The sequence below is a fragment of the Pseudorca crassidens genome, chromosome 2 (genome assembly GCF_039906515.1).
Source record: "Pseudorca crassidens isolate mPseCra1 chromosome 2, mPseCra1.hap1, whole genome shotgun sequence".
In the NCBI taxonomy this organism is placed as follows: domain Eukaryota; kingdom Metazoa; phylum Chordata; class Mammalia; order Artiodactyla; family Delphinidae; genus Pseudorca; species Pseudorca crassidens.
The window spans coordinates 95149863-95161168 of NC_090297.1; the positions used below are offsets into that span (position 1 = coordinate 95149863).

At 39.3% G+C, this 11306-nt stretch overlaps 2 protein-coding genes across 4 annotated transcripts in view; one reads left to right on the forward strand and one right to left on the reverse strand.

Annotated features, from left to right (window-relative positions):
• The window catches only part of HENMT1 (HEN methyltransferase 1), a 35131-nt gene extending 32872 nt beyond the window's left edge, over positions 1–2259 (reverse strand). For 2 of the 3 annotated variants that reach the window (XM_067727094.1, XM_067727097.1), the window contains exon 1: positions 2140–2259. The gene's annotated coding sequence lies outside the window, so the exon portion shown is untranslated. Of the gene's footprint in view, positions 1–1535; positions 1671–2139 lie in introns of those variants that run through there. The other variant, XM_067727100.1, reaches the window with a different exon arrangement.
• PRPF38B (pre-mRNA processing factor 38B) lies at positions 1882–10825 on the forward strand. The gene is made up of 6 exons (XM_067727092.1): positions 1882–2169; positions 5009–5077; positions 5357–5508; positions 5590–5650; positions 7689–7912; positions 8160–10825. The coding sequence occupies exons 1-6, from the start codon at positions 1894–1896 to the stop codon at positions 9010–9012; spliced, it is 1635 nt and encodes a 544-aa protein (XP_067583193.1). The 5' UTR covers positions 1882–1893; the 3' UTR covers positions 9013–10825.
• The last annotated feature ends 481 nt before the right edge of the window (positions 10826–11306 follow it).

Sequence of the window (11306 nt, forward strand, 5' to 3'; positions counted from 1 at the left end):
TCTCATTTATTTTTCCTTGCATTGTCATACCACTGTCTCCCGGTTTACCTCCTACCTCTCTGCTTGTCTTTTCTCTCCTGCTGGTTCATCAGGTGTGGATCTTCCCTAAGGTTTCTGTCTTATCCCTTTCCCCTCCTCTGTGTATAAGCCACAAATTAAGATCTCCACCTTCAAACTTCCTACTTCAACAGTTCCTAGGCAAGAATAAATGATTAAACGTGCCACGATGGGGCTTCCCTGGTGGCGCAGTGGTTGAGAGTCTGCCTGCCGTTGCAAGGGACACGGGTTCGTGCCCCGGTCCGGGAAGATCCCACATGCCGCGGTGCGGCTAGGCCCGTGAGCCATGGCCGCTGAGCCTGCGGGTCTGGAGCCTGTGCTCCGCAACGGGAGAGGCCATAACAGTGAGAGGCCCGCATACCGCAAAAAAAAAGTGCCACGATGAGCAATCAAATAGGATGGAGAATGAAAAACGTCATTGGATTTTGGCAATTAGGATAACACTGAGTGAGCCATCCAAGGTTTTGAGTAGGGAGTGCTGCACTTTTGGAACGATGACTCTGGCAACACTCTGTGAAGAATGAATTGGAGCCAGAGAATGTTATGAATATTAGCATCTTAAAGTGACTTTGGGGTCATAGATGTAACCCTTGGGTTTAAATGTCATTAAATTCCTAATGTTTCATCTTGGCATTCCAGGCACTTAGGGGGCCCAATTCCTCTCTAGTCATTACTCTCCCATAAGCATATTTCCTGGCTCCTGTCAACCAGACTGTTTACTCTCTAACAAGCTTGATCTTCCCTTCTTCTATATATACTCAGGCTGCTTTCTGTCAATAAAACTGCCCATACCTGCAGAAACTTCAGTGCCTTTTGTAGCCTTCTCTTAGCTCCCAAACACCATGAATCTCCTCTAGGTTAACAGTAGCTTTTGAGAGATGAGACCGATTCTGACTCATTCTCGCACCCACCACCTTCTTCCACCTCTTCTATCCCCATTCACTCATAGTGCATCCGCAGAATGGAAGTACTCGAGTAGGAAGGAAAGAAGTCATGTAACAAATGGCGCTACAGGTACAGTAGCTCTTTTAATGCTAAAATGGTTTTTTAACAGCCAAGCAAGACGCTATCCCCTTAATGTTGAATAAATTTAGGCTCATAATAAGATCTCCAGTCGGACCCTACAGCCTAGCGGAGGACAGAAGGACTTTGCATTGCAATCACATGAAGGTGGGAGGTCCTATCATCCCTTCCAGAGAATACGAAAACTGTGAACTCAGGAGACTCGGTTACTCCACAGGAGTCAAGAGTCACGAATTTGCAAGCACACAGCCATGCGAACGCCTTCCTGCTCGGCTTCCGACAGGAGAAACCGGGGCCGCAGTCCAAACATTAAAACATACAAATTGGACCTAAAACCCAACCCCGGCCCCCAAATTCCGAGCACAAACATCCTAATAGATAGGCAGCTGAGGCCAGCGCCGCGACCACAGCGTGCACAGAACGCGCGGAACTAGGAAGAGGAATCGCCAGCCCACCTGGGCGTCTCTGATTGGCCGCCGGCTAAGCTTGGAACTCTGGGGCGTGTGCCGTCACATCCGCCGGGACCGCCATCTTGTTCCCAGGGGCAGTTGGCGGAAGAGATCGCGCTCCCAGGCCGCCGGCTAGCTTTCTGCTTGGATTTCTCGCGGCCCGCGATTCGGCCTCTGCTCTCGACTCGGGGTCCATTCGTCGGTGTCCCGGTTGCCCTCCCTCACCCGGCTGGGGCACAGCGAGGAGGCCCCATCTTCCGACGGCGTTCCATGGAGTAGGGTCCCGGACCGTTGTCCCGAAGAGCGAGATTGAGCTTCGCCCCCTCCCCCTCCCTTCTCCCTCCCTCCTTCCTTCCGCCGCAACATGGCTAACAACAGCCCCGCGCTGACAGGCAACTCGCAGCCGCAACACCAGGCGGCCGCAGCCGCGGCCCAGCAGCAGCAGCAGTGCGGCGGCGGTGGCGCCACCAAGCCAGCAGTCTCGGGCAAGCAGGGCAATGTGCTGCCGCTGTGGGGCAACGAAAAGACTATGAATCTCAACCCCATGATCTTGACCAATATCCTGTCGTCGCCTTACTTCAAAGTGCAGCTCTACGAGCTCAAAACCTACCACGAGGTGGTGGACGAGATCTACTTTAAGGTACGAAGCGTCTGGACCTGGGAGGTGGGGACTAAGTTCCGAGGAGGGGGTACGGAGGAAACGGGCGGAGGCGGCCCCCGAGGTCTGATCATTTGTAGGTGGGGGAGGGTTGGGCGGAGGGGGAAGCTGTGGCCAGTAGTCCGCCAGGGAGGGGTCAAACTGGGGCCGCCCTCTCATTTCCTTTTCAGATTTTTAGGGCCGGGAGAGCCCGCCGCCATTGATCTCTCCTCCCCCAGTCTCCAGCCCGCCCCTGGGGGGGGAGTTGGACGGGAGGAGTGGGGGAGAGGAGAAACGAATAACTGAAGTCTCTCCAGTTTACAGCTTTAAATTTATTTATTTTGACGTGGATCTACTCGGCGCCAACTTGTTGGTGCTTCTCCCGCTCACCCCGGGCCAGGGCGTGTATTGACTTCAGTGTTGGCCTCGTGTTGTTGGTATTCACTATCCGATCCAGACAGGGAAGTGGTCAGTGTGTTTGTCGGGTGGGGTGGGAGGGTTGAGGGTGGAGAGGTACAAGTGGAAAAAGATGTACCGAAGGCCTGGAAATTTTCGCAGCAGGAAGTCAGGAGTAAGTGGTCTCAGTCACCTGTGCATTGGGCTTATTTAGAATTATCTGGGCCCTGGGCTTCTGCGGCAGGGTCGGTGCTGGCTTGGCTGTGCTGGGGAGCTCACCTGGCGCCTCCTCACTGCACTCTTGTCTCAGTTCTTGTTTCGTTAGCAGGATTGACTCAGTCTTGCAGCGAGGCTCGGAGCAGCCCAGGGTCGCAGGTAGAGGTATGCATTATTAATCATGCTCAATCGCCATAAATGCATTTCCCTGGTTAAATGAACGGCTAATTAGATTTTTTTTTTTTTTTTTTTTTTTTGGCCACTGGTTTTGGTCTTTTCTTCACGAATTTGGTTGATTTTCTCCACTTACTTGCAAATTATGTAGTTTTAAAAATATATTCCAGGCCTCCTAAGGTAAATTTATATTTTAAAGGATATTAATAAGTCTTAACAATCTTTAAATACTTAAACTAGGACATCTGATATAATGCAATCCATTTTGCCTGTATTGACTCTTAAAAACACTTGACAGACCACATAAAGTATTTTCCGTGACCTGAATATATCTGTAGAGGTGTTAAGGAAATTTTCTTTATTTGCTTTTAGGTTTTGTTTTGGCCACCTTTTCCCCAATTAAGGCCTACTAAGGGATTTTGAGATATTACTTAGTTTTGATAGAAGAACTCATTTTGAAAATACAGTTCAACTTTGGGTATATAAAGTAAACTGAAATTTTGGTGTTCTCTTACAAGAGTATTGTAAGTAATTGATATACTGTGAACTAGTTTTTTTAAAAGGTAAGGCCTTTTTCAGAATGGATACAATATGGCGAATATTTAACCCTTAGCTTTATTTATGTAGTAAACTTCAATCAGTTGAAAATAGGGTTCCTGCTCCTTCTGTGGCAGGTTCTGTTTAATAACATAGGCAGGTGTTAATGCAATAGAGGAAAAGCTTGTTTTCAAATTTCACATACTGTGTTTTGAAACACTTAAGATTATACTACAAATTACTTAGATTTAGTTATAAAACTAAAGACTCGGGTTTTGTTGTCCATATCAAATGATCATTGAAATGCGTAGGCTTCCAATTTTGTAACTCGATTTTGTATGGCATCCACCCCTTTGGTTAGCCTTTAAGGAATTGAAACATCTTTTTTACAGCAAGCTGGGGGAAGAAGATGAAACAGTAAAGCAGTGCAGTAATCCACTGAACAAAATAGTGTAGTGCTTACATTTAAATACATGCTTTTCTGCCTGAAGCCACTGAAAAAGACTATGGCGTGTAATCATGGGTGGGTGGAAATGAGGTTTTAGAAATACGTAATGAACGAACAGGATTTCATTTTTGTTTCAAGTTGAGAAACAAATATGGATCTTATCTCTCTAAAATACCTTTGTCATATCTGTTGTAGAGCTAATATTCTTTCTTTGCTGTTTTTAGGTGAAGTATGTGGTTTTTATAGGGTTCCCCACCTTAGCAAAGACCTGTATTTTTGAGTATACTCAACGTAACAAGTCACGGTTTCTCAGTTTTGATACAGTTTATATTCTGGGAAAAAATTGAATTAGTTCCTATAATTAGGCTGAAAATAAAGTATACAGTAACAAGAATGACATATGTGTAGGTATGGCCTTTGTAACTTCATCTTCAGTCAGGAATGAACATAATGCCTGATTGTGGTTTTAAAAAAAATGTGTGAGTAAAGTTCCATGATTTTGCATCAGAAGTAATTTCTGTTACTGTTTTAGCATGCTTTTTTCAAGTTTCTTCCTTATTTTATAATGTGGAATTTTAAATCACCATAAAATTGAAATATTAAGCTTATTTGAAAGGCTTTTTGGAATAAGTACTTAAACTTTGTTAATACTTTTTGCTGTAAGTTGGAGCATTAAATCCATTTTAAAATGAGAATTTTTTTAAGCAATTCATAATAAAATACAAAATTGATCATTAATTTTTTTTTTTTTACAAGTGTATGAGACTAGACATTTCCTGTCTCCACATGTATCTGCTCTCTACAGAGCTACTTTAATGGGGTTTCTGCTGTAAACCTGTTGAGGTTTTGTTAAACCCTAGTAGCTTTATTGATGCTATTTAAATAAGCAGTTTTCAAAGATGGTTTACATACTTAATGTGTGTAAACAAAATGTATACATCATGTCAAAATACCCAACTTCCAGACTTTTTAGAAGAGCTGCTCTATTATGGATTGGGGTTTACTCGAATCATACTGTTTAAAAAAATTCGAAGTATGAATGTTTGTTGTGTTTCTCTTTTCTATTTTCAGGTCACACATGTTGAACCATGGGAGAAAGGAAGCAGGAAAACAGCTGGCCAAACAGGGATGTGCGGAGGGGTAAGTAGAAGTACGTGCATTTTTCAGTTTTTCTGTGTCTGATAACTAAGTTTATGTTCAGAAAACTGGAAGTCTTTCAGTTTCATACCAAATTACAATTAGTTTGTGTTTTTTAAAAATCTAAATTCAAGTGTTCCGTGGGGTTAGAAAAACATTTTTTATGCTCTGTTTTCAGTTCTGGATTATATCTTGTTACTAATACCTAACAGGATTAATCAATTGGTCCTAAGTATCTTTGTTAATTATTTTACAACTCTTTCTTAATTCCTTTCCTTAAAGGTTCGAGGTGTTGGGACAGGAGGAATTGTTTCTACAGCTTTTTGCCTGTTATACAAATTATTTACTCTGAAGTTAACTCGCAAGCAAGTGATGGGTCTTATAACACACACAGACTCTCCATATATTAGAGCCCTTGGATTTATGTATATAAGGTGAAGCCTGCATTTCTCTACATTTTCAATAAATATCTCATTTTAATTGACCTAAGCCTAATCACTCTTTCATAATTCTAGGTACACACAGCCCCCTACAGATCTATGGGATTGGTTTGAATCCTTCCTTGATGATGAAGAGGTATGTCAACAAGGGTAATAGTTTTCTTCTGATTACTCTCATTTTTTAATAATCTTTTATATATTGGTGGTTTAACGTCTTCCAGAATTTTCTGTGCTTAAATTTATTTCACTCACATACTTTTGGAATTAATGTCCTATTATTAAGATTGGGGTGGATTTTATATGTCTTAGGTTAAACTTCTTAAGTTTGATTCTCACATTTCAAAATTGTTTATATGTATTTTGGTAACTATTAAAAATTTTCTCTTCCTAATTGTGTTCTGTGTGTTGTACTGATCTTGACTTGTACAGTTGATAGTGAGTTTTTAAAATTGGCCATGCTCAAGATTGAGATGGTAAGACATGCACATAGAAATATTAATTACTGGGTTTTTTTCTGGAACTCTTCAGTTCTTTATCCTGTAACTTCTTCCAAACATTAATACTCCCACTTGCATAGGAATGCAGAATTGAGCTGGGTGGAACTTAAATAGGCTGAAAGTTTAGATGATTTGTTTGAGGTGATCAAAATATTTCAATTCCAGCTTTCTAACTCTTTTATACTATACATTTTTATAAAGTTAGAAGGAAACCTTCTCTTTAATAGTTTAGAATTTTTTTAAATTATAAAACTAGCTTGCCATTCAAGCTTAATAAGGTTGAGCTTGTTACATATGTTCAGAAAGTTACGTTAGAAAACATTACTGTGTCAGATTTAAACCATACATGTATTAAAGTCCAAGATCTCAAAAGGATCTTAACAATGAGCACTATTTTCCATATATCAATCCCCACCACTACTTTATGTTTTAAGGTTCATAAAGTAAACTGAGTGGTGTTTTAGTCGACCTGTTTAAAACGTTTATCCAAAGAATTGGTTGAATTAAAGGATAGTTCTAATGGAAATCTTTCTAGTGTGTTTTTATTATTACATGCGTAGCTAAAAAAATCTCACTCGTGTAGACATGGAGAATTTTTCTCTGCATTTTTTTGGCCTATTTACGAGCTGTTTAATATCTCAGAAGAGGCCAAAAGTGTGTTAGGTGATAAATCACAATCTATAAAGTTTTTTCTTTTTAGGTGAGATTTTGCAGGCTGAGGCACTTTTCCCTTCTATATTTAAAAAGCATGTCCCGCTTCATAATTGGTATTAGGCTTGTTTCTGAATGCTTCTGTTTAATCTGTTTTTTATTGTGTTTACAAACCTGAGGCTCTCTGTTTAAGCTAACTTATTGTTTTCTTCCTTAGATATCTGCAGCGATTATATTTGGAAATACTGTATATCTGAACACTTAAATGTGTGTGAGTGCAAGCAGTTTTACCTTTAGCTCTTGTTTTCCTGTTTAGATAACAAATCTCACTTTCCTTGTGTGCTTGCACTATAGGTTTGGGACTGACAATAGCTGACTAACATGTCCTGAGCTGTGAGAGGGCATAGCAAGAAGGCCTTCATGCGGTAATGACCCTTTTCAGAGACAATGGTCATCATGGATTATGCGTTTCCAATTATTTGTTCATTTATTTATTTTCTACATAACTCTAAATTAGAAACCTCACTGCTTCATGGCAGTTGGTTTGCTATTGCTTCCAGTTTTATTAGGGCTTCATTTTATATTAGAGCTGTTAAAAGATAATCTTTAGACAGGAATTGTTTGAAGCAGTTCATATGTAGCTAGGTTACACTGCTAGGAATGATGTGTGCAAACGTGTCCACAGAAATAAAGTATATACTTAGTAGGTATGTGGAATGTAAATTGTTGATTGTTCCAAATAGTTTAGTAATGTAGGGGGGTGTTTCATATTCTTGTTAACTGAGTGAAGTCACTTCTCTTTCTGTCCATGAGGCTGCAGGGTTTGTTCTCACCTGCATGCACACACTAAGCCCAGATATTTCTCTGTATCATTCATTACCAGATTAGAAAGGTACACAAATTGAAATTTTTCTGTTAGAATTTTTTTGTATTTGAGATTCCAAAGATGGTTATATTTTTATAGTATTCTTGTGTTTTTTGAGATAATTTTTTTTGACGGCCAGGGTATCTTTTGTGTTTCTGTAGGACCTAGATGTGAAGGCTGGTGGAGGCTGCGTAATGACCATTGGAGAAATGCTACGGTCTTTTCTCACAAAACTGGAGTGGTTTTCCACTTTGTTTCCAAGAATTCCGGTTCCAGTTCAGAAGAATATCGATCAACAGATTAAAACCCGACCAAGAAAAATCAAGAAAGATGGAAAGGAAAGCGCTGAGGAAATAGACAGACATGTTGAACGCAGGCGTTCAAGGTGATGTGACTCTTGGGTTACACTTATTTTTAAAATATGCTTTACACAAAGGTTCTATTTGTCACCTTTTCCCCACTTTCTGCCCTTCAGGGCATTTTCCACAAAATTATGCATCTGTAAATGAGAACAGGCAAATATTTTGCTTTAATTATTCTTGACATGTAACACTGATGGAAGTTAAATTTTTATGGTATGTTTTATTCATTCAAGTTTTTTTCTCCCCCTCCCCCACTTTCCTAAATATTAGGTCTCCAAGGAGATCACTGAGTCCACGGAGGTCCCCAAGAAGATCCAGAAGTAGAAGCCATCATCGGGAGGGCCATGGGTCTTCTAGTTTTGACCGAGAATTAGAAAGAGAGAAAGAACGCCAGCGACTAGAGCGTGAAGCCAAAGAAAGGGAAAAAGAAAGGCGAAGATCCCGAAGTATTGATCGGGGGCTAGAACGCAGGCATAGCAGGAGTAGGGAAAGACATAGAAGCCGTAGTCGAAGTCGTGATAGGAAAGGGGATAGAAGGGACAGGGATCGGGAAAGAGAGAAAGAAAATGAGAGAGGTAGAAGACGAGATCGTGACTATGATAAGGAAAGAGGTAATGACCGAGAAAAGGAGAGGTCAAGAGAACGGTCCAAGGAACGGAGAAGTAGGGGTGAGGTAGAAGAAAAGAAATACAAAGAAGACAAAGATGATAGGCGGCATAGAGATGACAAAAAAGATTCCAAGAAAGAGAAAAAACATAGTAGAAGTAGAAGCAGAGAAAGAAAACATAGAAGTAGGAGTAGAAGTAGAAATGCAGGGAAACGAAGTAGAAGTAGGAGCAAAGAGAAATCAAGTAAACATAAAAATGAAAGTAAAGAAAAATCAAATAAACGGAGTAGAAGTGGCAGTCAAGGAAGAACTGACAGTGTTGAAAAATCAAGAAAACGGGAACATAGCCCCAGCAAAGAAAAATCTAGGAAGCGTAGCAGAAGCAAAGAACGTTCCCACAAACGAGATCACAGTGATAGCAAGGACCAGTCTGACAAACATGATCGCCGAAGGAGCCAAAGCATAGAACCAGAGAGCCAAGAAAAACAACATAAAAACAAAGAGGAGACTGTGTGAAAATTTTTTGTAAAAGTGGATCACATTGAATCCTATAAATGTTGGGTTAAATCTGCTTTTTTTTTTCCTCCTAAGTTGAGATTGTGCAGTAGTTACACACTCTTCAAGCTCCCTGTAGGCTGCATTTTCATTTCCTCTTTTGTGTAGGGAAGTGCCTTTGTAATCCCATTTATTGCATTGATGTTTTCACCCAACTGTTGAGTTTGATACATGATGCACAGATTGTTCTTGCATTTTATTGTTTGTTTTTGAGATGTACAGTCTGTACATATGTCCTGAAAATGTTTTAATTCCGTTGGCATGGTTGCCATGTTGGTTAAATTTGTATAAGGCAATAAAATGCCACTAATTCTATTTTTGTTTTGTAGGTGTGGGATTATGGTTTGTGTACTGAAGTTAGCATGACTGTGCTTTTCGTAATAGAATGCTAAAAACTATGAAAATGGATCTTGGATGTCTATCATAGGAGAATTTCATGCTTTCATTGTACATGAAGGCAGCAGTTGTAGGATTAACATTCTTGTCCACTGTATATTATCTTGGAAGGCTCTTGTTAATATGTTAAACCTAATATTCTCCACAATTAACTTTAGAGAGAATTTAGGAGAAGTTAGTTTCTGATGCAGAGGTTTCAATTAGGCTGTGATTTGATCAAAAGTCCTTTTAGCATTCTACCTCAAAGGGACACTATTAGTATGCCTAAAATTTATTCACGTAGTTTTCCTTTTTTATTTGAAAAAATACATGACATGTAATCTTTTTCTTGAATTTTTCAGAGTTTAAAGTACTATATAAAAGGAGAAATTAATGTCTAAAGCCTAGTATTCTTGCAGCAACCCTATACTAACGTGAAATTGGGAGAGGGTGGGGCAGATGAGTAGAGAAATAGATGTAAGCCTCAAGCTTCCAAAGCATTTTTATAAATGGAAAATACTTAAATTATGAAACAGCTTGATATAGTGTCCTTTTTTTAAATTCAAAACTTTTTTTTATTGATAATGAAGATTGCTGTTTGAGTTTTTAAACTTAATCTAGAACAGAGAAGTATTAAAAGTAATGCTATGCTGCATTATTTAAGATAATCAGCAAATTATTTGATAGATTGTTCTTATGACTTGTATTCTGATTACAGAGAAGGATCATGAGTGTGGAATAAATACTGGATTAAATCCTTTATCCTGGGTGTCGGCTTTTCCCCATTTGTTAACATTTATAAGGTATTTTTACTGTGGAAATAGAATGTAAGTAGAGTCACACTTTGTGTAGAGGGATATCTTAGCGCCCAGATGACAAGTGAATTTTAAATGTGTAGATAGAATTGGATGTATGTGATAGCCAGTAATCCTTACTACTACAGTTCTTAATGGCAGTTCCCTTTGTCCTTGGGTGTTATGTGTGTCACTAGGTTGTTCCTTGGATTGGATGATTACTTAGTTTCACATCAGAGGTCCTTATTGAGGGACTCTGCACTTGGATTACATATTAGAATAATTTAAAATTTGGACTTGAAGGAACTTTTAAAAGATAACTCATCCATTTCTTTTTAGAACAGAGAAATAGAGGTCCAAAGTGATTTGTTCAGTCATTGCTAGGACTAAAAGTGAGTCTTCCTCACAGTGTATACCATATTAACATTTTTTTTTATCTCACTGTTCATATTGGCCAACTGATGGGCACCCAGAAGCCACCTTGCAAAAAGTGTTAAATGGGACAAAGGAGTACATTTGGAAAAGTCCTTCATATGTGGGCTTAACATTTGTACCTACCTAACTCCAGAAAAATCTCATTAAATGAAGGAATTCTTCTATGAAAATGCTATGTTTTTTCTTTTAAGAGTAGAATATTCAGTCATCTTCTAAACTGCGCATCAAGTGAATTAACACTACACATGTAGAAATTAGAAACTTGCTGAGTGATGAAAGCCAATAGATTTATCTTTGAAAATTTTAGCATACCTAAATGGATGGTGCTACTCCTTTGAATATAGTTCTACCTGAAATATAATTAATTGAGTGGTGTGTTTTGGTAAAAAGTGGAAACTATTTTAAATAGAAGCGAAAATATCACACAGCATTTCCTATGATTTTTTTTTTAAAGTTTGCTTTTGAGGAGTATTTTGGTATATAGAACATGTAAATAATACTACTTAATGCCGGATATATGCATGACTTAATTTGGAGAGTAGCTTTCTAAAAGACTGCAAAAACAAGTGGCTCTGAAAGGTGTCTCAGGATTGTTTCTTGCAATCTGAGAAAACTTAAAAAGCTTTTGATAGTTTAATATAACTAGCAACC